The sequence below is a fragment of the Podarcis pityusensis genome, assembly GCF_964106645.2.
Source record: "Podarcis pityusensis genome assembly, chromosome: 8".
NCBI classification, from domain to species: domain Eukaryota; kingdom Metazoa; phylum Chordata; class Lepidosauria; order Squamata; family Lacertidae; genus Podarcis; species Podarcis pityusensis.
The window spans coordinates 47,461,072-47,485,759 of NC_138033.1; the positions used below are offsets into that span (position 1 = coordinate 47,461,072).

A 24,688-nucleotide genomic window follows, 5' to 3' on the forward strand; every position below is an offset into this window, starting at 1 on the left:
TCCCTACAGCAACTAGGCAGCCACTTGAAAAAGCAAAAGCAGAAACAGTAAAAGTTCTGCAAAAAAGGGCCTCAGACAGATGTGTGCAAAAGCAATGCGAGAGGAAGAAACAAAAATCAAGGATGCTGTGCTGGAGAAAAGTGCAAATCTTTTCCCCATGTCTCATAAAACAAGACCTCAGGCTCTGGAACTGATTGGTAGCTGACCTAAAACATGCAAAAGGAAGTACTTCACAGAATGCAGAAATAATTCACAGAATTCACTCCAGCAAGGTGTACTGATCACAACAGCTAGGTATTTACATATATTTATGCATATTTATGTGTGTGCACATGCATGTGTGTCTACAAAACAACAAACATAACAAAAAAGAAATAAAACAGGAAAATGACAAAAACAGAAGTGGTATGCCTCTGAATACCAGTTGCTGGAAATTACAAGTAGGGAAAGTTACTGTTGTGCTCAGATCCTGCTTGCAGGCTTCCCACTGCCGTCTGGTTGGCCACTGCGAGAACTGAATGGGGTGTCAGATGGGCCTTTGGTCTGATGCAGCACCCAGAGTCTGCCCATGTTCCTTTGTTTCATCTCTCTACTCTCTTCCCAAGTAAAGATTTCTTCCTTAAACCACTATGTCTGTGAAGCGGAAAGCAAACGACCTGGTCAAGGCTAAATATCTCCCCTTCATGCCACCTGTCTTGAAAGAGGCTATGGGTGAGGCAGGTTCCTAGTAAAGTAACCTCCTTTAGCCCCAAAAGTTTGCCAGCTTGTTCTTGGACAAGGTGGGCATATGCGGCAGTGGTAAGCAATTAATGGTCACCTCACGAGCAAGCAATCTCTCTAACCCTCTCCTATTGTGCAACGGTCAAGATCTTGCCTCTTTTGTGGATAATGTGCAATTTTTACTCTCTTATTGTTTGATGGTTTTACTGTTGATGGCTTGTTCAGTGGTGCCCCGCAAGACGAATGCCTCGCAAGACGAAAAACTCGCTAGACGAAAGGGTTTTTCGTTTTTTGAGCTGCTTCGCAAGACGATTTTCCCTATGGGCTTGCTTCGCAAGACAGAAACGTCTTGAAAGTTTGTTTCCTTTTTCTTAACACCGTTAATACAGTTGCGACTTGACTTCGAGGAGCAACTTGTAGAACGCGGTGTGGTAGCCTTTTTTGAGGTTTTTAAAGACTTTGGTGATTTTTGAAGCTTTTCCAAAACTTTCCCGACACCGTGCTTCGCAAGACGAAAAAAATCGCAAGACGACAAAACTCGCGGAACGAATTAATTTCGTCTTGCGAGGCACCACTGTATGTCATTTAAACTTTTCCCTACTTTGGGGGTTGTATTGACGAGGATTTCTAAAACCAGCTGCATGAGTGTTTGCTGCCACCTGGCGGCTGAAGCTCATTATTGCATGAGCTCTGGCAAAAAAGTACCAGTACCTCAGGTTGTTGTTGTCTTTGCTGTACTTCAGAACAAATCCAGGCAAGAGCTGGCCTGTGGTCTACCTCTGGTGTGTGCATCTGGGGGTGCATAGCCATACATGCCCCCATAACAGACTTTCTTGGTTATGGGATTAAGCTTATGGTCTCACTGGCCAGACTGGATAGTCCAGTTTAGGGTGTGCGTCTGTGGGGCCTGCTTTTGAACACTGTGAGCAAACAAGATCAAGACTCTGTCTTTGTAGCTGGCTGAAGAGGCATTATGCCATGCCAGGGCTGACAGCTTTTGCTAAAGCAAAGACTAACCAGGCTGTCTGCCCTAGTGCCATTTCTTGCTTCAGGCTGTATACAGATCAAGGACAGGGAACCTTTTTCAGTCAAAGGGCCACATGGCAGTGGTAGGCATGGGCAGAGGCAAAAGTAGGTGGAGAAATTAATATACATTTCCCCTATATGTAACAGCTTTTATTTCTACACACATTCCTGTCTCTCATCCATCCAGGCAATTAGAAATATTAAGAATTCTGGGACACGTTCCAGCCAGCCAAAAACACTCAAGGAGACTTCAAGCAGAGCTGGTGAGAATCTCATAGAATCAGAATTGGAAGAGAGCCTAATGGTCATCTAGTCCAACCCCCTGCAGTATAGGAATCTCAACTAAAGCATGCATTACAGATGGCCATCCAACAATTGCTTTAAAATCTCCAGAAAGCACCTCAAGGGCCATGCAATGTCCTGGAGGTGCATTTGGCCTCATGGCTTATTATCATCCCTGCCATAGATGGTCCAGTTAAACAGATATTGCTCAGGTCATCTCATCTTCTATCTAGCTACCCACCTACAAACCAAGGCAGTTCTGGGTACCCCCCAAGCCTCTACTAACAAAAAAACCCACAGCCAGCACCAGAGTTCAGTTTACAAGGTTTTAATATACAAATACAAAATCCTACTCTACTTCTTCTCTTTTTTCTCCTCTTTCTTGCCATCACTCTTCTCCTTATCTTTGTCTTTCTCATCCTTCCTCTCCTTTTTGCTCTCCTCTTTCTCCTGCCCCTCCTTCTTCTCTGCATCTCTATTGGCGATCTTGTTGTTTATGAGGTTGTGGAGGGCAACCACAGAGCGGATGAGTGAAGCCAAGTAGACCACCACCATCTGGTCATTGGTCTTCAGATAGAAGGCCTTGACAAACTCTTGCAAGTTGACGTCAGGCAGCAGGTTGAAGACATCCTGGAGCTGGTAGATGATCTGGTGGTTGATGGGAAGTTTGCCCATGGCCACTTTCTCCAGGTAGCTCCTGATGTCTAGAAGCTTGGAGTTCAGTCCCTTCAAGCCGTGGACCTGGTTTGTGATGCGCTGAGAAAGGGTGCCTACAGTGGTATCTTTAATATCCCTGGAACAGCCAAGAAAGGGGTCAGAAGAAGAGAACCCAGTTGGCAGGAAAGGAAGAATAGAATTATTTTTCTCTGCCACATTACGGAAATCAATGCTGGGCATTTCTACAGTTGGATTAGAAATCTGAATCTCCTCTGGACCAACCAACCCATACAAAGACATGGGGATGTAAGCGAATACCAGTTGCATTGTGGGGAGGTGCAGGTTCTGCTTGTAGGCTTCCCCTTAGAATAAGACCAGATGCTAGATGGGCACCCTTTGGCCTAATCCAGCATGGGAAATATGGTGGCACATTTGCATGGCTAAGGGATAGGCTACCACTAGATCCCAATGAAGGGTGGCTGTCAGGATAAATTAAGGATGATGCCTCTATTAAGCTGGCGGGGTGTGTGGCCTTGCAGGGGTCAAAGGCATTCTGCATCCATTATTTTATATCTGCAAGATGGGAATGCCTGCCTCCCTGTATTATCTTGAGGAGTAACTATGTAAGCAGAACACAAGCTCAGAAGTCTGAAGTGACAGGCGAGAAAGGTATTTTTTTACCGTAGCAGGTGCTCCACCCCAACTTCCTCCGCTTCTTCTGCTCCAATTTCACTGGTCACATGTTCAAAGGTCTTAGAGGTGGGCGTCCCATCCTTTGGGGTGCAAGCAGAGACCAGGCATGAAAGTAATCACCTTTATTCAACTTCTGGGCAGAGTGTGTGTGTGTGTGTGTGTGTGTGTGTGTGTCTGAACCCTGGAAAAACTTACAATTGTTGCATAAGAAGCCAAGAGTTGCTGAAGAATAAGAACAGATCCATAACTGGCCAATGGAAGAGACACACTAACCCCAAATTACCTCCATAAGGAAGTGTGAATTGAATTAATAATAAACACTGGCAAGTTCTTTCATCCTAAGCAGAGTTTTTTTCAGGTACTCTGTAGGGTGCTGGCTGCAAAAGGAGTGACATGAGCAAGGTACAGGCAGCATTCCTGTTATTGGCTCAGCCTGTTTTAGTCTGGTCCTTTGGTTGACACTGAAATGTATGAGGGAAAAGCAACGTGATGTGCATAAACCCAGGATACTCACATCGTGAACTTCTTCCACAGAGATGTAGGCTTCAGTGGGCAGCCCCAGGTCCTTTGGCTTTACATCGATAATTACCAATACCTGTTTGAAAGAAACCCATTAGTGCCTATTGGTGGAAAACAAAACCTACCAGTCTCCTTCCAGTAACTTGCAGCCTGCTATTGCATAAAGGATCATCTTGCCATTTCCAACTTGTTCTTACAAGTTGCAGTAACATCAAATAGCAAGCCTTGTCAGAATTTGTAGGTTGTGAGTGGCTCTTACCGAGTTTGAGCAGTATCTTTTCATTAGCTCATTGATAGCAATGTCATTCTTGTGCAGCTTGGGACCTGTGTGGTACCATCCCACAATTCTTTCCCTGGCTAGGAAAAAGACACAGAAAGCAAAGCAAGAGTCAGAGTACATGAAGCAGCTGGAAGAGGGCTCAACCTCCAAGAGCCATTTCCTTCTTCTACTGTTTCACTGGAAGTGGGACTTTGCAGGAATAAAGCATGGTTCTACATGCAATGATATTGTATAGCAAACGGGATGAGACTTTAGAATTTCTCACAAACTGAGCCTATCATTCATACTGGACATTGCTTACATCCAAAGTTTACTGGACTTGGACATCAGCTTCAAAATAAATTTTACAGGTACAGAATACTACACTTTGAATGTTGGCAAAATAGACAAGATATGCCCAACCTTGAGGACTTTGCCAAACGACTGAACAACAAAAAGCCTATTTACTGCACACACAAGCTATAACAAGACCCTTCCTTCAAGTAGCATGTAGTCTAAAATATGGTTTCTTTGCTGGGGCATTAGGTTAAAACATGAGAGGTTTTGCAGAATCTGATGTTGAAGGGTGACCCAGTTCCTTCATTTTCTCACTAACAGAGGTGTTCATCTCCAAAATGAAAAACTTTTTAATAACTAAGCATCTGTGAGCAGTCATAGCAAAGTTATTTAAATAACATCACTTTTTGGCTTTTCCTAGTGATAGATTTAGCTGTGACTTGCACTTCTAGCTAACCAAGCATTGCTTACCATTTACTTTCTTGAACATCCCATACATGTTCTCCAGATAGTCATGGTCCAAAAACCATACAGAGTCGTCTTTATCATCTTCGTCAAAGGGGACTGTGAGTAAAAAAAGAGAATCCAAACCATGGCATGAATTTCCAGCCTTTAAAAAACCCCCATGGAAATGGTTTATTGAATATTTACAAATAACCTGTAAACAGTAAGAACACTGGCAGGATTATTGTAATAACCTGCAGTTTTACAAGAGTATTATATTTAAAGTAGATGAATAAATTAGAAAATTAAGTTAATTTGGAATATGCAGAAAATATAAAAAATAAATTTAAGGGACCACAAAGAGGGGGAATGAAGTCGAGTTTTGAAATATTAAATTGATTGTAAAATTACTGAAATGAATAAAACTGAAAATCATAAATAAATTTTAAAAAGGAAAGTGACAATTTTGCCAAGTTGCATCCCATGTGGTGGGAATTAAGAGCAGCCCAAAGAGGGTCCAGGTAGTCCAGCACTTTGTTCTCACAGATGCCTCTGGGAAGCTGGCAAGTCACTTAGAATGGGATCCAGTCTTCACATTACAGAGGTGAGGATGATTTAAATTTCTATTCTACCCTTTATGAGAGGATCACAGGGCTTTTGAAAATAGCAAGTTATCATGCACTGAGTAAGATTACTGGACTATGCAATCCCAGTACTGGTCTCCTGAGTAGCTACCCAGCGTCTTAGGCAGGGGATTTTTTTTATCAGCTGCCACTTGGTCCTTTTTAAATGGAAATGCCAGGGACTGCACATTCTGTGAGCAAAGCATGCATTCAATGACTGACCTACAAAAGTTCCCCAAGGAACAGAAAATGCCATTATTATTTATTATATTCATATCCTGCCCTTCCTCCCAAAGGAGCCCAGGGAGACAAACAGCATGTGGTGAGCAATAAAAGCATCTTTTTAAATACAGTAATGAAGTCAATCTCTTTACCTAGGGTCTCAAAATGGGGGTCTTTCAGCCCCACCTAGAAATACCACTGGGGATTGAATCTGGTATCTTCTGCAAGCAAAGCAGAAGATACTCTACCACTGATTTAGGACCTCTTCCTACTACAGTATTGACCGTAGTATGAGGTACATGTAGTTGCAGCCCACAAGATTAATGACTAGACAAGATCACAAGTTTCTAGAACTGGGCAGACTCAGATTTAAACTAAAGGTAGATGAAAGAATGATGATTCCCTGGAGCAGACTATGGAAAGCTAAGGATGGCTTCCGACAGCCTGAGAATTCGAGGGACCGCATTTAAGCTTTTAGCCAAACACAATCCAGCAGGTTCCTAACTGGGCTCCTTTGGGTTATTATTTAATCAGAGGGCTGTTGAAAACTCAAGACTATCAACCAAGTTTCAATTGAGATTTATGACTCAGCTTTTCTGGGTCTCTCACTTTTAAGACAAAAGGTGGGGAACCTCTGACCCTCCAAATGCTGCTGATGGAACTAGGAGTCCAACAACATATGGAGGGCTACAGGTTACCCACCAACAATTTAAGGGACAAACCCCAAATTCCCCCAAATCCATTAATGGGGTGGAAAATGTTAGGGTAGGAGTGTACATTACAACCACATCTGGCTTGCTAGACAACCTTAGAGATCTCAGGCATCACTTTACCTGCAAAGCTGTTGGAGACATCCAAAATCTTCTTCTGCCACGAACCCAAGAGAACCCCCACAACTCGCTTCTGATTTCCAACTTTTCCTATCCTAAAATAGAAAGGCAAAATCAAAAGAAAGATGAGATACATTGATGTGCAGCATAAACTATTCCTGAACTGAATTTTTATCAACTCAGGGCAATGAACACCAGCATAACTAAGGTGGGAGGAAAAGAGTATGTAGCAACTTGCCAAGACTCCCAACAGAAGGAGTCTTGATAGTCATCAGGGAGGAGGCAGCTGAGTGTTGATGGCTTGTCTTCTTCTGATGGTTAATGGAGGAAGTCAACATACAAAAAGCTGACTTAGCCCACCAATCCACCTAGCCCCAAAGTGTCAGCACTGCATGGCCTGGCAGTGACTCTCCAAGGTCTATGTCAGAGCATGGCCTTTCCCACCACCTGCTTCTGAAATCCATATAGCAGGTGTGCTTTCTGGGGGAGAGATGTTGTTGAACTGGAACCTGCTGCTTGTAAAGCAAATGCTCTGCCACATACCTACTCAGTCAAGTTGGCACAGCCATGCGCTGCTTACATGTCTTTCATCCATGCAGCTGTGGCTGCTACTTAGGAAGGAAGTATATTTTAAGTCATATCAGTTCATTTATATTCCGCTTTTCCACTCAAGAGTCTGGAAAAGCAGTGGCAAAAGATGAATCTCATCCTCGCTCCACCCGCGGTAAAGACACCGCGTTAAACATAAAAAGCAAGTCGGCGAAAAGTAGCATGCAGCCCGCCTCCATGAAGTCTCTGGCCGAAAGGCCCGTTTGTTGGGGTGCAGAGGGAGAGAGCAGCCGCTTGGCCTGCAGAAGGAAAGAGGTTCCGCGTTCAACCCCCGAAAGCTGCTCCGAGGAGGATCGGGGAGCCAGGCAGATAAGACAGGCCTCTCCCCTGGGCTCGACTGCCTCACTCCGCGATAAAGGCAGCCGCTTCCTTTATTGCTCCGAGGCCTCGCCAAAGCCAGAGGGTCTCCCCAACCGAAACCCGGGGTAGGGGCATAGGCGGGAAGGCGGCTTCAGCCCGGGCCCCTGACTAAGCTGTCTTTCCGCGGCCTCCACTCCGGCGCTTCTTTACACTAGTTTCCTCGCAGCTCGCTGCTCCTGAGCATGTGCAAAGCGCCACCCCAGCCCTACGGCCACCCTGCCTCCCTAAGCCCTGGCCTGCCGACCATGACTCAGCCCGGCCGGCCGGCCGCCGCCTCCCTCACCGGTTAAAGTGATCGACCACGCTCAGCAGCACCAACGGGTGGACCACCACTCGCTCCACGGCCAGCTCCGGCATAGCAGCGGCGGCTTCGCGGCCTCCACGTCCTGGCCTAGTTCCTGGCCTCCTTCTCCCGGTAAGCAAAGCGCCTCTCAGTGACTCAGGGCACCGGGTGTGAAGCAAGCGATGCTGAGGGAGGAGCTGGGCAGCCGCGCCATCTTGGGAAGGGCAGCCGCAGTGACGTCATGCGACTTCCTTTCAGCCTGTGGGCGGGCGAAAGCGACGCCATCTTGGGATGATCTCAAAGGGTACCTCACCGGCAGTTCGGCTTCCTGTGAGAAGATTTCCATCTTGGCGTCGTGGGGCGGTAGTGTCGCCATATTGAGAAGGGCAAAAGGAGGGATGCCATTATGCGAGGGTCAGTCGCCTCCAGAACACTCTGGAGGGAAGCCGTTGATGAATGATTTAAGCGTCCTTTTCGTTCACAACCTAAGTCTGGAGGCGGCTTTAGCATCCACCCAAAGATACTTTTTCTACGTTTTTTAGGAAATTTTGGGAAATTTGAGGAGGGAAAAAACCCGAGATTTGGTTTCAGGGAAGACACTGTATCGCTGCTAACACGTGCAAGACACATTTTGTTGTTGTTGTTTAGTCGTTTAGTCGTGTCCGACTCTTCGTGACCCCATGGACCAGAGCACGCCAGGCACTCCTGTCTTCCACTGTCAAACTCATGCTGGTAGCTTAGAGAACACTATCCAACCATCTCGTCCTCTGTTGTCCCCTTCTCCTTGTGCCCTCCATCTTTCCCAACATCAGGGTCTTTTCCAGGGAGTCTTCTCTTCTCATGAGGTGGCCAAAGTATTGGAGCCTCAGCTTCAGGATCTGCCCTTCCAGTGAGCACTCAGGGCTGATTTCCTTCAGAATGGATAGGTTTGATCTTCTTGCAGTCCATGGGACTCTCAAGAGTCTCCTCCAGCACCATAATTCAAAAGCATCAATTCTTCGGCGATCAGCCTTCTATATGGTCCAGCTCTCACTTCCATACATCACTATTTGGAATACCATAGTGTAGCCTTATGAGGCTTTGCCCTTGGGTGGGAAAAATATTGCGCCCGGGAAAGGGAGGTGGGAGTCAACAGGCACTCAAGGAATAGTTTCGGAGAAAAAGCTTTATTTCTACCATCCATGAACTGGTAGAAGGAGCAAGTGTGATAACTCACAAAAAGCATGCACGAGTTCACAGTCATGTGCACAAACATATATACCCCTTCCAGTTCCCGCCCCCTTTCTCCTCCTTCTTCCAGAGTCCTGCCCATGAGTTCCTCTGAGCATGAACAGAAAGCTGTCTTGGGACTATTGGACTCTTGGCACCCTTCCCAGGAAAGGGGGGTGAGAGCCAAGGGGTCTTCAGCATGTTCAGATGTGTTGCAACTAGAGTGAGATAAGATTCGTTTCTCAGGCCTGCTTTGAACAGAGCCTATTCATTAGCTTTTTGAAGCCTTCTTGTACTGATAAAAAGTAACGGTTTTGCCTTGCAACAGCAGAGCAAATGAGCAGATGCTTAGCTGCTGAGAAAATGATTTTGAAAAGCTTTGAGAAGCTTTGAGCCTGCTTTAGGGGGGGTGACTTCGGGCCTAGATGGGGTCACCTGTCCTTCATTCTTTATGGTCCAGCTCTCACTTCCATACATCACTATTTGGAATACCATAGCTTTAACTATAGGGACCTTTGTTGGCAAGGTGATGTCTCTGCTTTTTATGATGCTGCCTAGGTTTGTCATTGCTTTTCTCCCAAGAAGCAGGCGTCTTTTAATTTCGTGACTGCTGTCACCATCTGCAGTGATCATGGAGCCCAAGAAGGTCAAATCTCTCACTGCCTCCATTTCTTCCCCCTCTGTTTGCCAGGAGGTGATGGGACAAGTGGCCGTGATCTTAGTTTTTTTGATGTTGAGCTTCAGACCATATTTTGCGCTCTCCTCTTTCACCCTCATTAAAAGATTCTTTAATTCCTCCTCGCTTTCTGCCATCTAGGTAGTGTCATCTGCATATCTGCATATTTGAGGTTGTTGATATTTCTTCCGGCAATCACATGCTCCAAATGGAGGGCTTCCTTGGTTATTTGAAATTACGCACACGCATGCACACAAACACACATTTTCCACAATTGAAGGAAACATTTGCAACATTAAAGATTTCTATCTGTCCAGTGCTGCATTCACTCTGGAGTCATCTGTTGGGGGAGCCACATGTTTATTTCCAGAGAGAGAAAACTAGGCAGCACAAAACAATTTAAAACAAGAGCTTAAACCGCAACCAGCAACAACTTTTTTATATCTACAATAGTCATCCACTCCAACTCCAAAGTATTAAGGGAAGGGCTGTGGCTCAGTGGCAGAGCCTCTGCTTTGCATGCAGACGGTGTCCTACCTAAGGCTCAATCCACAGCAGCATCTGCAGGTACTACAGGGAGAGAAACTCTGAAACTTTGGAGAGCTGATGCTGCCAGCCAGCATAGTTAATTCTGGGCTGGATAGACCAAGACTATATGGGGTCATTTCTTATGCTCCTACTGTTAAGAGGGAATTGAGTGGTGGGCTTTGTCTCAGCCCACTTCTTCCAGAGCTATTATTAATATGGGCCACCTCGAGACCATGGCAGTAGAGCACAACACCTTGGTTTGAGGCAAATCACTCCGAACAGCAGAGTAGTTTAGAAGCACATAAAATAATCCACTGTGTCCTCTGGCAACCATGAGTTGGCAGCTGCAATTCATTCAGGTTCTTATACTTATTTAAACCACTCCTGAAGAACTTTGCTTTACAAGGTGCTGTGCAAATAGCATACAGATTAACCAATACTGAGACTGAGGTGGCAACTTGCCCAAGGTCACCCAGAGGTGAGACTTATTCCCCAGGTCCAAGACCAGCTCTCTATTGGCCCACACTGGCTGCTGTCTCTTGTCTTTGTTTGGAATTTCTCACTGTTGCTGAGGAAAGTAGATGTTATAGAACCACTTAATTGGTCATAATTTTTGCAGAAAATACCAGCGTGTTTTCTGGCTCAGTGATTCAGAATGTGTGTTAATTAATCCCTTGTAAGGCATGATCTTGATTTATAGGGATGGCTTCAGATAAGAGAAGATACTCAGATACATTCATTTGGTTCATTCACAAATATATTACCGGTCTCTGTTGCTGTTCTTTTGAAGCTCCCCTCACCCCCGCCTTGAATGGCACCTCATAAGAAAGATTAGCTTTTATGCTTTATCCTCCTTGAATACTCTTGAGTGACATTGCCCACTGCAAAAGCCCACAGAGAAGTGACTAACTTCTTTCAATGTGTTCTGAATTCAACCTCCTTCTGATGAAGGAGAAAACACATGCCAGTCCCAAGTAGTCTCTCCAGAAAGCACTCTATTGCCTCTACCTTCTCTTTGATAATGAGAAAGATCTCAGGTGCCTCTTCTCATCTCACCTGCTGCATTGTGGCATGGGAAGAGAAGTGGCTTCTTAAGTAAGGAGATCCAAGGCTTTTTAGAAATTGCAGGTAAAACTCAGTACTCTGAGCATTTGTACCTGGGGACCTGGAAGACACCAGCGTAGATCACAGGACACAAATAGGAGCAAGAGCCTTGAGCTGAGATGTGATTTGTAATGAAAAGTGTGCTGCAGATGTTGGCAGCTGCTTTGGCTTATTAATGGGAAAGGATGGTACCTCAGTGGATAGAGCATCTGCTTTGCATGTAGAAGGTCTTCAGTTCAGTCCCTGGCATCTCCAGGTGGGAGAAGGAATGTTCCCTGTCTGAAACCTTGGAAAGATGTTACCACTCAGTACCACTCAGTTACCACTCAGTACCACTGTACTGAGTTAGAAGATGGGCCTCTGTTATAAGGCATCTTCCTATGTTCCTACGTAATGTGCAGATGTAGTTGAAAGAAGAACAACTATCATGGTCTTGAAGTGATGGGCACATGAGTGGCTGTTCTCAAAATCTGTTTGTGGCCTTCTCACAACAAACACCATTGGTGGGCCATGGTAATTTATGACCAAACATTTCTTTGTTCCATGACTGAATGCTGAGTATTTGATAGGAAACCTTCTTGGGAACCTTCTGAATCAAAGGAAAGAAAGAATAACTAAGTTACACACCACCCACTCTCACAGTATAGGCTGTTACACACCACCCACTCTCAGTTGGCAAGCTTGAAAGTTTGTGTTGCACTGCTTGCTTTCTGAGGATTGTATGTGCTGCCCAAAGTACTTTGCTATATCTTCTTACCCATATCTTGCTATGCCACAGTCCTCTTCCTGTCCTGGTCTTGCAGCTCTGCACTGAGTGACATAATTGCGCCTCTTAACAGATGCTGTTTCTTACATCCCAGCTTCTACTAGTAAGAGCCAAAGAAGAGGAAAGGGGAGACTGCTTGCAGAAATCCCGGCCCCTCAGACCCTTTAAAAAAAAAAAGTTTCTTAAAGCAGCATTGCAAGATTTCATACAGATTTATCTACAATGAAGAAAGTCCTTTGGCCAGTAGTTCAACCCCGACAAGGCACTGCAACAGGAATTCGCAATATGAGGTCTTATATGGATCAATTTTAGTCTCTTAAGGGAAGGAGTTGACCTTTTATGATTTGGATTTCTGGTCAGAGATTATTCCTCATAAGAGACAGAAAAAACTTGCTACCTGATGAGACCTGAGGTTATCACTACAGGGTCCTTGCTCAAGCGCTGTTGGACAGAGGGAGGTTGAAGAAAATTCCCAGAGCACTTAATTTATTTTCTTTCTTTTTTTTAGCTTTCAGTATTTTTTACAGAGTGAAGTTCAACCATGTATTTTTTTTCTGATCCTCACTACCATTGGGTAAAATACGTTTTCTTTGGTGTTTCAGAGACACATGGATGATTCTGGAGTGTGGCTAGCTTGTCAGCTCCACCACTCCTGTTGCTGTATGGCCGACAGAGGGGATTCCTGTGACCCAGATGGGAGCTCAGGCAACCAGTAATTGACCTTCTATGCTACAGCTGGAACATCAGGGTTCAAAGTAATGAAGGAATCCTCAGGGTTGCTGGCAGTGCTGGTGTTCTGGTGTGTGTGTGTGTTGCGATCCTGCTTCCCCTGTTCCTCCACCTCTAAGGAGACTCTGGTTCATAGTCTGGGTGTAGCTGGACCCTGACAAATACCTGGCTTTTCTGGTTAAAAAAATCCCATAGCAGCAGATGGGAAAGGCCTCTGCCAACTTCCTAGAGAGCCACTATAAGTCAGAGAAGAAAATATTGGGCTAGATAGTCCAGTGGATTGACCTGGGATACGGCAACTTCCCATGACATTCTTAATTTGCTTAGTTTGCCTGCTTGGATGGAAGTGAAGGAAAAGGCTGCAGGAGGGAGCATGATGTCTGAATAGGACCTTGTCACAGTTGTGCCTATGGAACACTTCTCAAGAGGGGCCTACCTGGAGCCTGCTTTTCTCTCATTTCAGCACCAGGCTAAAACCTATTTTACACCCCACCCCACCCGTAATTTCAGTATGAATTATGGATTTTAGACTGGTTTGCCATTGCTGTTTTATTTTTGTAAGTTTTATTTGCCAAACGGATTTTACTATTCTAACATTGCTTTTATGGTGCTGTGTAAGCTGCCCTTGGACACTTTTTGCAGGACGGGATACAAACCCTGATTTCCCCCCCAGGAAAGATCCACGAGCAGAATACTATATTTCTGTCAGTGACGGCTCCTGAACCTTTCTCTTTAAAAGTTTGAATGGCTTTAATTTTGTTTACTGTGTGTTTTTGCAATATTGATTCCAAAAGGGCTGCTATGGAAGAAGACGTTATGATGCAAAGCACTTCTGTTGTTTATTTACTTTATCTTATTCTATATCGTTTGTTACATTTATCAGTTACCGCATTGCAATGAGCCTCTAGGTGATGTATAACCCTGATACAAAGAGTTTAAAAAAGCACATAATAATCCAAGCCATACATTGTGATATACAAGCCTAGCAACTAAATAAGTAAGCATTAACACTGGCACAATCCAATAAAAACTAAAAGACCCCCATAAGCTAAAACTGAATGATCGCTGTCAAGTGAGCAGAGACTAAAATCAGATGATGTTAAGGCAGCGTTAAAATGCAAAAAGGTCCGACTTCGATCCCTGGCAGCATCTCCAGGTACCTGGTGATGGGAAAAGCCTCTCTCTGCCCAAGACCCTGGAGAGCTGCTGCCAGTCAGAGAAGTCAATACTGGGCTAGACGGGTGAATGGTCTGACCTAGAAGAACGCAGCTTCCTCTGTTCATAAGCTGGAAGAGCCCCCTAAATAGCCCTGTGTGGCCTGTGCTGAATCAGTTTGAAGTTATTGTTGTATAGTAAGGGCAGGGACCTCTTGTGGCACTTCTAGACCTTACATCACACAATTTCCTAAAACACAGTACAGTATTCTATTTTCCTTCTGGGTGGACTCTTTTCTTCTTTCCAGCAGGGGGAGACATCTGACCATATAACAGAACTGATAATGCTGCCTTTGGAAGCTTCTTTTATCAATATACATATAAAACTCAATGCTCAAATTAACTAGTTCAATAAGTAATTTAGCTCATTGATTTTTGGGCATATCCTAAGTGCCATTACAAGCTACGGATATTTTAAATGCCATTACCTAATAGAAGGAATGTTTTAAGCACCTTCTATTGATTTTATTACTGCTTTATTTTGCTGTCTTGGTTTAAAATCATTTTAACCACTCGGTAATCAAGAAGAAATATATCGTTGGTGAAATACAGTCAATTTCCTAAAAACCTTTGACATCGTTAAATAAGGAATTACAGTTGTTAAATCATGTCAGGCAATAACCAAGGGACAGAAAAGATATACAATTCGGAGCAGCGGGCCAGCAATACCAGTAAGCTGTTCTGACCTTTGCCATCCAGACTCTATGTATGTGACAATCACACACCCGGCTTCTCTTCTTGGCTCTTACATCAGCGTTTTTGGCAAGAAGTGTGGCTGGGAACATTCATCAAACTAATCGGCATGTTAATCGATTAATTCATTAATCGCAGATTTAGAATGTGGATTTTAAATCAGAGGAATCGATGCTGGCTGCAGCTGGAGGGTGTTCACTGCTGATGCTATTAATTATCATTTCTTATATTTGGGATGATTTTTTTGAACAGAATATTTCCATCTGTCTTTGTTAATTACGTGGGAGGAACTGTTATCTTCAATACATACCCTTAACTTGTTACCTTTATACAGGCAGCCAGGCTGTTTGCTTTAACTGGATAATTAAACACTAGTCTGTTAAACAGGATGACAGTTAATTTGACTAAAAATAGTTAATCAGTGGATAGTCTTAGTAAGAAAGTATTTAAAAGCTAGGCAGGTTACTGAGTGCTAACCAAGTATGATCAAGGGAGAGGTAGTCAGTGTTTTCATTACCTCCTGCACCGTGTTGTTGAAATCACTCTCTAGCTTAGCAAACAGGCAGTTGCGTTTGCTTGCTGATATTGCTCATAAGGTTGCATGGTGACATTATGCCCCAAAGATGTAAACAGAGCATGCTCCTCCGAGGAATTTGATCCTCCATGCCTTTGAGACGAACAGATTAACAGGACCACTGAGCTAATCACTTGGCAGATGCAAACTGCAAATACAGTCTATATGTTGCCTAATCAAAGAATTGCAGAAGTATGTAGTGAGCTTTGAAGCTCAATAAAAGCCAGCTAATGAGATGATTAAATTGACATTTGATGTGATTTAACTATAGAGCAGCAAACATCAATACCTATATGATTTGGCAAGTGATTCTCAAATTATGATGTGAGCTTTTCAAGGGTTTCCACCATTGGAGAACACCTAGCTGTAAACCAGCATGGGGCGGGGTGTGGTGTAGATTTTGTAAAGTCAAGTGCTTTAATCATCAGTAGCTTTCTATTCTCTTCTGCTGCCTAAACAAACATTTCATTTAAGGGAACTGAATGATTAGGCCCAGGTTTGTGCATGAATGAGCTCTGAAATCAGTGGACCAAAACAGAACTCCTTGGTTCTTAGAAGCTATCAAAAGGGAAACTGGTTTTCCTAAGTCCAGGGATTGCCCTGTGTTTGGGATGGCTTCCTTTCAGAGCAAGTTTTCTGCACGTGCAAAATCTCACCGGATTCCACAGCGTAGAAGAAGAAAAGCAAATCCAAAGCACTGTGTGCCAGCCATGCTCACAAGTTGTTCCTGGGTGCTGCCTTTTGTTAGCAAGATGCAAACCTGACAGCACAGCATTTGTCCCATACATGCTTGAGTTTAGTCCTGTGTGTGCTCATGGTCCCAGCAAAACTGCTGCGGAAGTTTGAGCCTGCATCTTCCCTGGTGTCTCCCAGTTTAAATGTGTATCCCAAACTGATCTCCATACCAAGTGGGGGAACCTTTGCCCCCCCCCATGTTGCTGAACTTTAACTCATAATCTCTGGCCATTGGTCATGCTTGCTGAGGCTGATGGGAGTTGTAGTTCAGCAACATCTGGAGAGGGCCACAGATTCCACACATCACCACATGGTGTTCTTGCATGCATTACCACTACTTGTTATGTAATATGGGCTATTGGGGGCGGGGAAAGATTGGGAGAGAGTTCTAGCCATATTAAGTTACTGTTATACCTACAATTGCTTTTCTTCTTATAATTTCAGATTACCATGCTTAATGCACACGAGCTGACGCATGGAGATACATTTGGGGTAATGCTGTGTGTAGTTATGCATGTCGTATTATCACATGGCTAGATGTGGTCTGTCATCCCCTACTCAGCACATCTGGTACAGTAGATTTACATGCAGAAATTCCATTTCCACATGGAGATTGCATTCACTGAACTGGGGCAAATCACTTTAGAATGGAGGTCCATTTGTGTTGCCCAGGATGAGGCTGTCACCGTAGGAAAAGATAGGTGTCTAGTATAAATTCAGGATATGGATTATCCTATCATGGCAGCTGCCTTCTGTGGTATCTCCTTTCTATAGATTAGAATAATTTTGTTGTTCCATGCAGGAGGTGAGCTGGCAGTCAGTGTCACTCTCTCTGACCAGTATTTGGAATCATCACTTTTAATAGAAACCCAACCATCACTTGCTTTGTTTAAAAAAGATACCAAACATAATTACCCAGTAATTAGAATCCTGGTCCTTTCCACTGCATTGCTGGAAATTGGGTTTCCAACATCGCTCTCCTCCTTCCCCTCTGCATTCCCAGCCCCAAAGCTTAGAAATACCAGAGCCAATGCCTGTAAGACAGAGGCATTATGCTCTGATCAGAAAGACAAGTTAAAATGGCTATTTGCTTATTTTATTTGACTCAATTCATATACTGTGGGATTGTAGTAAAACCTCTTAAGCGGTTTATAAGAAATATTAAAATCATCAATAAAAACAGTTAAAAACAATTAAAGATAATTAAAACCAGCAGTAAAAGAAACCGAAACACAACATGTCTGGATTGGCTTCATCATCTCATCCTCCTAACACATACTCCCTTTTCTGTATGAGAAAGGAAACACAATAAAAAAAAACCCAACCAGGTTTCACTTGCAATAATTTTTCCATATCTTGAGGACTAGCAAATTCTTTACTATGAGGCTTTATTTGTACAAAGCATAGCAAAACTTCAAAACCACTCAAAAGCTTTCTTATTAACTGCTGTCAGTCCTGTGATTTACAAGGGCAATAAAGATCTGGAGGGGGCACATTTATCATGGACTTCAGCACACCAGGAGCCATTTTCTCAAGCGGTAAAGCCAAGTGATAAAATGAGTTCTTTTGTTCCATAACCTTCTTAAAATGTGTGTGTTGGTCTTTCTGGCTTGTAGCTTGGCTCTGCTCCTCTAGCCCTCCATCTCCCTGCGATGATGAATTGCTCAGACACAGATGCTGATGATGCTTCTAGAACAGCAGATTCTCTGAGTGATACAAATTTACTTTCCGCTTTCTATTAGTTGCCAGCATTATTTATTCCTCTACTCCTAATTTTTATTTTATTTGCATGACACTTTTGAAATTGGGTAGGAGAAACTATCATATACCCTTCCTTCTTAGGAAAACTCAGATAATTCTGATTTAGGGTAATATAAAATCCTCATGTTTATACCAAGAAACCATTCTCCTGATTTGTGGTGTGCATGTTGGGAAGCAAAGTCCCATTGTTCTGCATTTGACATACTCTCATAGGCAGATAATAACTTTTGTGTCTATCCTCCGTTCCTTGGCAGGAGAAAGAGAGAGAGAGAGAGAGAGAGAGAGAGAGAGAGAGAGAGAAAGAAAGTTAATTTGTTGCAAAAAATAGACAGCCCAGTTGGGGCTTGCTTTGTACATGAAAGAACAATACCAGTGCAACTGTTCATTGATTAACATAATTGAGCCATAGTTAAATAGTCAAGGCTTAAGCTAATCAGAAAATAAAATAAGCCTTTAAAAATGTACCTAGGCTTATTTGCAACAAAACTGAATTACACTATGACTGTTGGAAGAAAGAAAACAATGAGTACTGTTCAACTTTGTCTTCATGTTAGTCATTCTAGTACATCACAAAGATTGTCTAGTTTTCTGCAAATGTATTTCCTAAAATAATTTCCTTCTTCAGGACATTTTTTGAAATGCACTTGACTTGGCCTAGCTTTGTCAAAAAGAACAATTTACATGTCTTACAAAAATGGGAGAAGTAAAATTTCAAGGCAAATGACTTCTAGATTAGATGATGTGCGACTTGATTTACACAAGTTAACTAGCATCATGTTTGTGAGGTTTGTGTTTTTAAAATGGGGGCTGGGGAAATGACAGAGTACAATGGTCCAGTTAGCAAAGTGGGTTGGTTTGCTCACAGCATGAGGATGAATTGGATGGAAGAACAATCAGCTTGGAAATGTCTTCCAATTTGCTTTTAAGGCTCAGGGCAGGTGGGTGATTTTGACCATACTTTCCAACCTTTTTAAGCTGGGATCAGGGACACGGGCACCTCCGAGAAACGATGTAGAGAAGGACCAGCGGCGGTGGCGTGCCTCTTCTCCTCTGGGCTCCGGTACACTGCAGCTTCGCTCCTGGCTCAGGTCTGCGCCAGGGGCAGAAGCAGTGCAGAGAAGGCGTGGTAGCGTTAGCCCTGCGCCACATCTCTCCTCCTTTGAGCTCTGGTATGAAAGGGAGGAAAAGGGTCACTGTTGAGCAGCTGCCACTGCCAGAGAGCACCCAGAGCCTTTTCACCTCCTGCTGCTACTCATGCCCCGACTGCTGAGTCTCATTCCTTTCCACATGCTCCGGCTGCCTTCCTGCTGGGCTCATGGTCCCCCAGGGCCACACACACTGTGCACTCTGGCGAGGCTGGGCAAGGCAAAATGGAGGGCTGTCCTCCCTTCCTTGCTACGCCATCGTGCTCTGCCATCACATCAACGTTGTTGCGCTCCCTGCCAGGTGCTCTGATTGGTAGAGAGCCAGATTTCTCCCTGCAGCCACCACAGCCATTTTCTTTCCCTGCTTAATTTATTAAGAGACTGAGAAGAGGAAAGTTGTTCTCCTGTGCAGTGGCCGCCCAAGGAAGGACGTGTGGATCCTGGGACATTCTGGGATCCAATCAGAGACTGGGATGCCTGCTTTAAATCCGTGATGTCCCACTCGAAACATGACAGTTGCATGGTATGTTTGCCACAATCCAGCATGATCTATTCCCTATGACTCCAAGATCTTGTTCGTAGTTCCTCATCGCTTAATTCAGACCCTATAAGTGTATATAGGAAATTAATATTTCTTTTGGTGGGTTGTGTTGTGATGCTTGCATTGGTTGCCTTCCTCTGACCCGAGGAGCATACACTGGATGATTATCATTGCACTGAACAGCAGTTGAAACGTTTGGTAAGATATAGGGGCTGTTTTAGAAAGAAATTGGTGCTACATAGGGAACCTCAGACAATTTTCTCTGGCGGCAACTTGCTGCTAAAGCCAGTTGGGATGCTTTGGGGAAAGTGGTTAGAGGACTGTCGTTTGCTAGAGATGGCTGAACCATCACTCACAATTTCCCCCAAAGGAGGCAGCTGTAGTGCTAGCCTTAGGCACACCTCTTAACCAGCTCTTAACCAGCATATGGAAGATGTTGGCCTTCGCTAGTCCATCATGGGTATATCAGCCATGGCAGAGAGATTTTTTTCAGACCTGTTTGCTGTAATTTTATGGCCATACTTAAAATATGAGTAGGAAAGATTTTTACCAGCCGACCAGCCTCTTTTTATATAGCTGCAAAGGGAATTGTGTGTTATTTCTGATACTTATCGTATTGTTAAATCTTTTGTCTCTGATATTTTAAGTTGGAAATTATAAGTGTTCTTTGTACTCTAGGGCCTCTTTTATACTGCAACTTCTTTAAAGTTTTTAAAGATCTAAAAAACACAAAAAACCCCTTTACTTTATGAAGCAGTTTGGGGGTCAGTTTTTATAAAAATGTGTGCTTTTATGTTGGATCGTTTAAAGACCATCTGTTAACTGAAGCCAACCATAAGTGAAGTTGCAGTTATGTTTCCTATTAGTCTTGTATCTTTCCTATTAGTCATGTATGAGAGAATACAGAGGTAGCCAACAGAACTCCAAACAAGAATTGAGAAAGCAGATGGTTGCCATCATTTTACCTTGTTTTCTTTTACAAGAATGAAAAATTATTAATAGAACAGAAAACACTGTGCCCAGCTACTTTTGCTAACCACAGCTGAAAAATCACACCAAATATGCATTTCTGAGCCTTTATTTTATAATGCAATTGAAAATTTGAACTGTTTAGCTTAAGAGACATTAAGAAGAGGAGAGGAGAGAAAGCAAAATGAAACTCATGACTGAAAGCATAGAATGAAAGACAAAATGTACTGTTTGAAATAGGTGTGTACTTTCTGGTCAGTGAAGGCTCATTTATTTTATTGTCACAGTGAACTGTGATTTTTTATTTTTTTTAAGAGGAGGAGGGTGAAATTTTTCCTAGGTAGTTCTCTGGCTTACTGGCAGCTGCCTTTTCAAAAGTTGTCTGTTGACTTAAATAAAGATCCTTGAGAAGACAAATCACAAATTGTTTTTCAACTAAATTCAGCTACAAGCTTCCAGGCATGCCCACGTCATACCTGGCCACAGGACTGCCGCTCTCATATGCCGCTGAGGGAATAACACTCACTTCTGCTTCACAATTCCTGGGCAATTTCAGACAGTTGCTAAGAATAGGAAAGGAAGATTTAAATTGACCAGAGAAATAAATTATGACGTTTTTATACCTGATTATATAGGAAAGTGTGTGTTTGTGGTAGGAATTAGCACATAGTAGATATGCAGATCCAAGGCTCGTATTTCATTTGAAATGTATTTATACATTCCTATCCTCATGTTAACCCTATGACAATTTTTAATTGGAATATCAAACTATAGTAAAATGTACAGGCAATGTCTGATTTCACCCCAGTCCTCCACAGTGTGGGTAATAATCTTTCTGAAGCTCATTAATTCCATTTTCAGAGGGGTCAATGAGACTGAGGGTGTTTTCACACATGAATTTTTTAATCACTTCTGGCTTTAGTGAGAGTTCTAGTGCAAATTGCCCCCCGCCCCATGCATGCATTGTCCAGAATGCCCATTCCCCATTACAAATGCCTCGCCCCTGCATTGACCCCGATCACCTAAATAATCCTCTTCAGAGCCTCATGTATCCACTTGTAACTGGCTTGAATGCCGCACAGTAAAGCTGTAGCCAAGCAAGAATTTGCACATACCGGTAAGTGTCCCTGAGGTCCTAGGTAGCATGAATAATGGGTGGTACCAGTGACTCCGTTTCCTAGAGTGAGCCCCAAGTCCTCTTTGTCCCCTCATCATCTAATTGCCCATTGTCAATAATTTTGCCTGCCATGAACATGTGGGATGTGGGAGCCAATTTTGGTGTTGGATTTATGTGCAGAAAAGTAAAAAGAGGACCCAGTAAGAAGGAGGAAGGAGAGAGCCTGGGCTGGCCAAAGCGGAATACTACTTTGCCATTGTTTGGTTGCTGGTTTCCTCCCTACGAATATCAAACCTTGATCTGCCCTTTCCACTCCTTCATGCACAAATATTTGCCATGTTTGCTGATATAGAAATGCATATGGATTCTCTTTGAGATTTCTTCTTCAGTTTGTGGAGAAATTTCCTCCTCATCTGTTTTCAGACTTTGATGCTATTCCGTTTAGTTTCCTCTTGCTCTTATTGGATTTTAGAAAAGGTTAATTAGCTATCCACCAAGCTTGGTGGAAGAAGATTTTAATATTAGGCAATGTCCTATTGGGGTATGAAGGTAACACCATGAGGGGGTACTATAATTTTATCACATTTGTCCTGGTAAGTTGGTTTATTAAGGTGAACTGATTACAGCCCGCAGAGTTAATTTTTATATGCTAATACACCACAGCAAGTTGGGAACTTAAATAAAATGATACAATTAATTCAAATTTATGACAGGCAGGGAAGCTCAGTAAGGTCATCTGTAGATTATATTAACACTGCATCATCCAGACATTTCATCCCATTTTGTCTAACGTCAGGTGGCTGCTCTGTGTATCTTAATGCCCCTGGAATGTGGAAGGAAATGTGATGCAAAGTACATTGGGTGAATCTTGGCTCAGTTGCTGCATGCAGAGAAGACATACACAACTCATGAGGTACTCTAAACACTGTACACATCTTATGATTCATAGTGTGAACCACAAACTTCGCAATTTTAGAAAAGTGTCTGCACTAAACTTCTCAGGATTTTAATTCACTGGGGAAAATGTATGCCAAAATTATTCTGCTTTTTTGTTTGTTTGTTTATTAGCCACCCCAAAACCTCTTTGGGTGACATGCAAACAATTTGAATAAATGGGTAAAAACATCAAAACAATGCAGTGCAATCAGATACAGCACTAAAATTCAATAAACAAGCACAAATATATAACTGGCAGCCACAGCCATATAAAAAACCCTACAGAGAATTAAAATATCTGCGGTATGTCCATGTTTTTCAGGCATATGAGGTGATAGTCAGTGCTGTTGGGTTCTTGATGTCAGGCATTGTAGTCTTGACTTGGACACGCACTGGTGAAAAGGACATCGTTGTATCTCCTAAGTAATTATTCAAATTTTGCTTCTGAATGAGAATATGGATTCCTTTTCTCTCTCTAGCTTATAAGCATTGCTTATGTTTTTAATTGCACAACTGAATCTTCCTGATATTGTGTGTCTGTTATCATTGACGTGATCCTTAATTGCCTTGTCTACAGCAAGGCAACATACAGAGCTCCCACTAAAGAGGGATCAGGAAAGAAAATGAGGGCGGGGACTTCATTGTGCTGCCCAGGAGGAAGGTTGGAGGTGGTTCTTCCTGCATTTGGGATGGATGGATATCCTTATCGCAATAGCGTATGTGTACCCATGGTTGATGACCTAGAGATGGTAGGGAGTGTTTTATGGAAAGCACTGTAAATCTACAATGCAATCCTAACCACATTTACTCAGAAGTAAGCTCTGTTGCATTCAGTGAGACTATGGCTGCATATACATCAAGCCATTTGTAGCACAAAAATTTAGTTTTTTAAAAATCCAGAATTGTTCGTGCTTGTCCTCAACATGGTGTTTTCAGTGTAGATTGTTTTTAGAACCTGGCATCCACAGGGATGGGCATGGTTGCTTGAAACCCATTTGAAAACCGCCCCATTGGGTAGTTAAGCTATGCCTTTTCCTCTCTGCAGCTGCATGAAGAAAGAAGTGGTGATTGCACTATTGGTATATGCTCACCCACAACGTCATTGGGGAGGTAGGGATACACCTCTCTGCCCCACTGCCAGGACTGCTTACAATCTGTTTTCCAATGGACACACTGCAGGGTAATGCAGAATCAATCTGCAATGAGCTTTTATTTTTGGAATGAAACCATAAGCACTTTTCAGGGGCAAAAAAATATACAACAGATGTAGCTGGCGTGTACACTACATGGAAAAAAACAAACACGTGCTCACTCTCCACTGATTTTGGAATAAAATGTTGTGTGTACGCAGCCTTACTTCCTAGTAAGTGTGTTTTGGATTGCAGCCTCAAATGTGGAGGCACCACATAGGTGAGTTGGTGTCTCTTAAATGAGCTTTGGTGCACTATTCTTTTGTGTGCTATTGATTTTGTGTCATTCTTTGGGGCCATCATGACAACTCTCTATATTAAACTACATAAAACAGCATCTCTGTGGAGCAAGTCAGCCTCGCCCTGCTCCTGAACCACCACATGGAGGCTTTTTTATATTAAGCAGCTACAGCAACTGCCCAGGAGGGAAGAGAGGAGAGAAAGTGAATCAAAAGGTAGGACAAAACTGGAAGGGGGAGGAGAAAGAGCATAGGAGGCATTTTCTATGTAGATTGGGACTCAAGAAAAACAACAACATGTACATAAAGCAGGCAGTCTTGTCAGGAGATTATGGCTTCCCCTTTGATTTACCAGCTCTTGTTATCAAAATGATTTTTTAAAAATATAGGTCATGGTAGCCCAGAAATGTCTTAATATACTACACAGGGGTGGGAAACTTCTGGCCCTCCGGAGGTTGCTTGACTCCAACTCCCATAGTCCCCAAGGACTGGCCATCCTGGCTGGGATGATGGGAGTTAAGAGCCCAACAACTTTTGGAGGACCACAGTAGGTTCCTCATCCCCGCCGAAAGAAAAGCCTTCCTGCCTGACACCACAGACACTTCCCCATGTTGCAATGGTGCTTAAGGGCAGAAGGCCATTAATCAGAACAAGAGATTGCTTAAAAACTTTAAAAAATAAATAAATTAGATGTGTATTGGTCATGAATTCTGGTAGTTGAATGTTTTCCCTTTGAGG

The 24,688-nt window shown here is 43.2% G+C and overlaps 1 protein-coding gene and 1 long non-coding RNA gene across 2 annotated transcripts; one reads left to right on the forward strand and one right to left on the reverse strand.

Moving 5' to 3' along the window:
- Window positions 1-2,340: 2,340 nt before the first annotated feature.
- Window positions 2,341-8,019, reverse strand: PSMD7 (proteasome 26S subunit, non-ATPase 7). Its single transcript, XM_081017719.1, has 7 exons — window positions 7,825-8,019; window positions 6,576-6,667; window positions 4,925-5,017; window positions 4,157-4,254; window positions 3,893-3,973; window positions 3,367-3,458; window positions 2,341-2,821 (listed from the first exon to the last, which is right to left on the reverse strand). The coding sequence occupies exons 1-7, from the start codon at window positions 7,896-7,898 to the stop codon at window positions 2,383-2,385; spliced, it is 969 nt and encodes a 322-aa protein (XP_080873845.1). The 5' UTR covers window positions 7,899-8,019; the 3' UTR covers window positions 2,341-2,382.
- An 85-nt stretch (window positions 8,020-8,104) lies between these two features.
- LOC308483652 lies at window positions 8,105-13,590 on the forward strand. The gene is made up of 2 exons (XR_013989745.1): window positions 8,105-8,238; window positions 12,710-13,590. It is a non-coding gene; the product is annotated as an uncharacterized lncRNA (long non-coding RNA).
- Window positions 13,591-24,688: the final 11,098 nt, after the last annotated feature.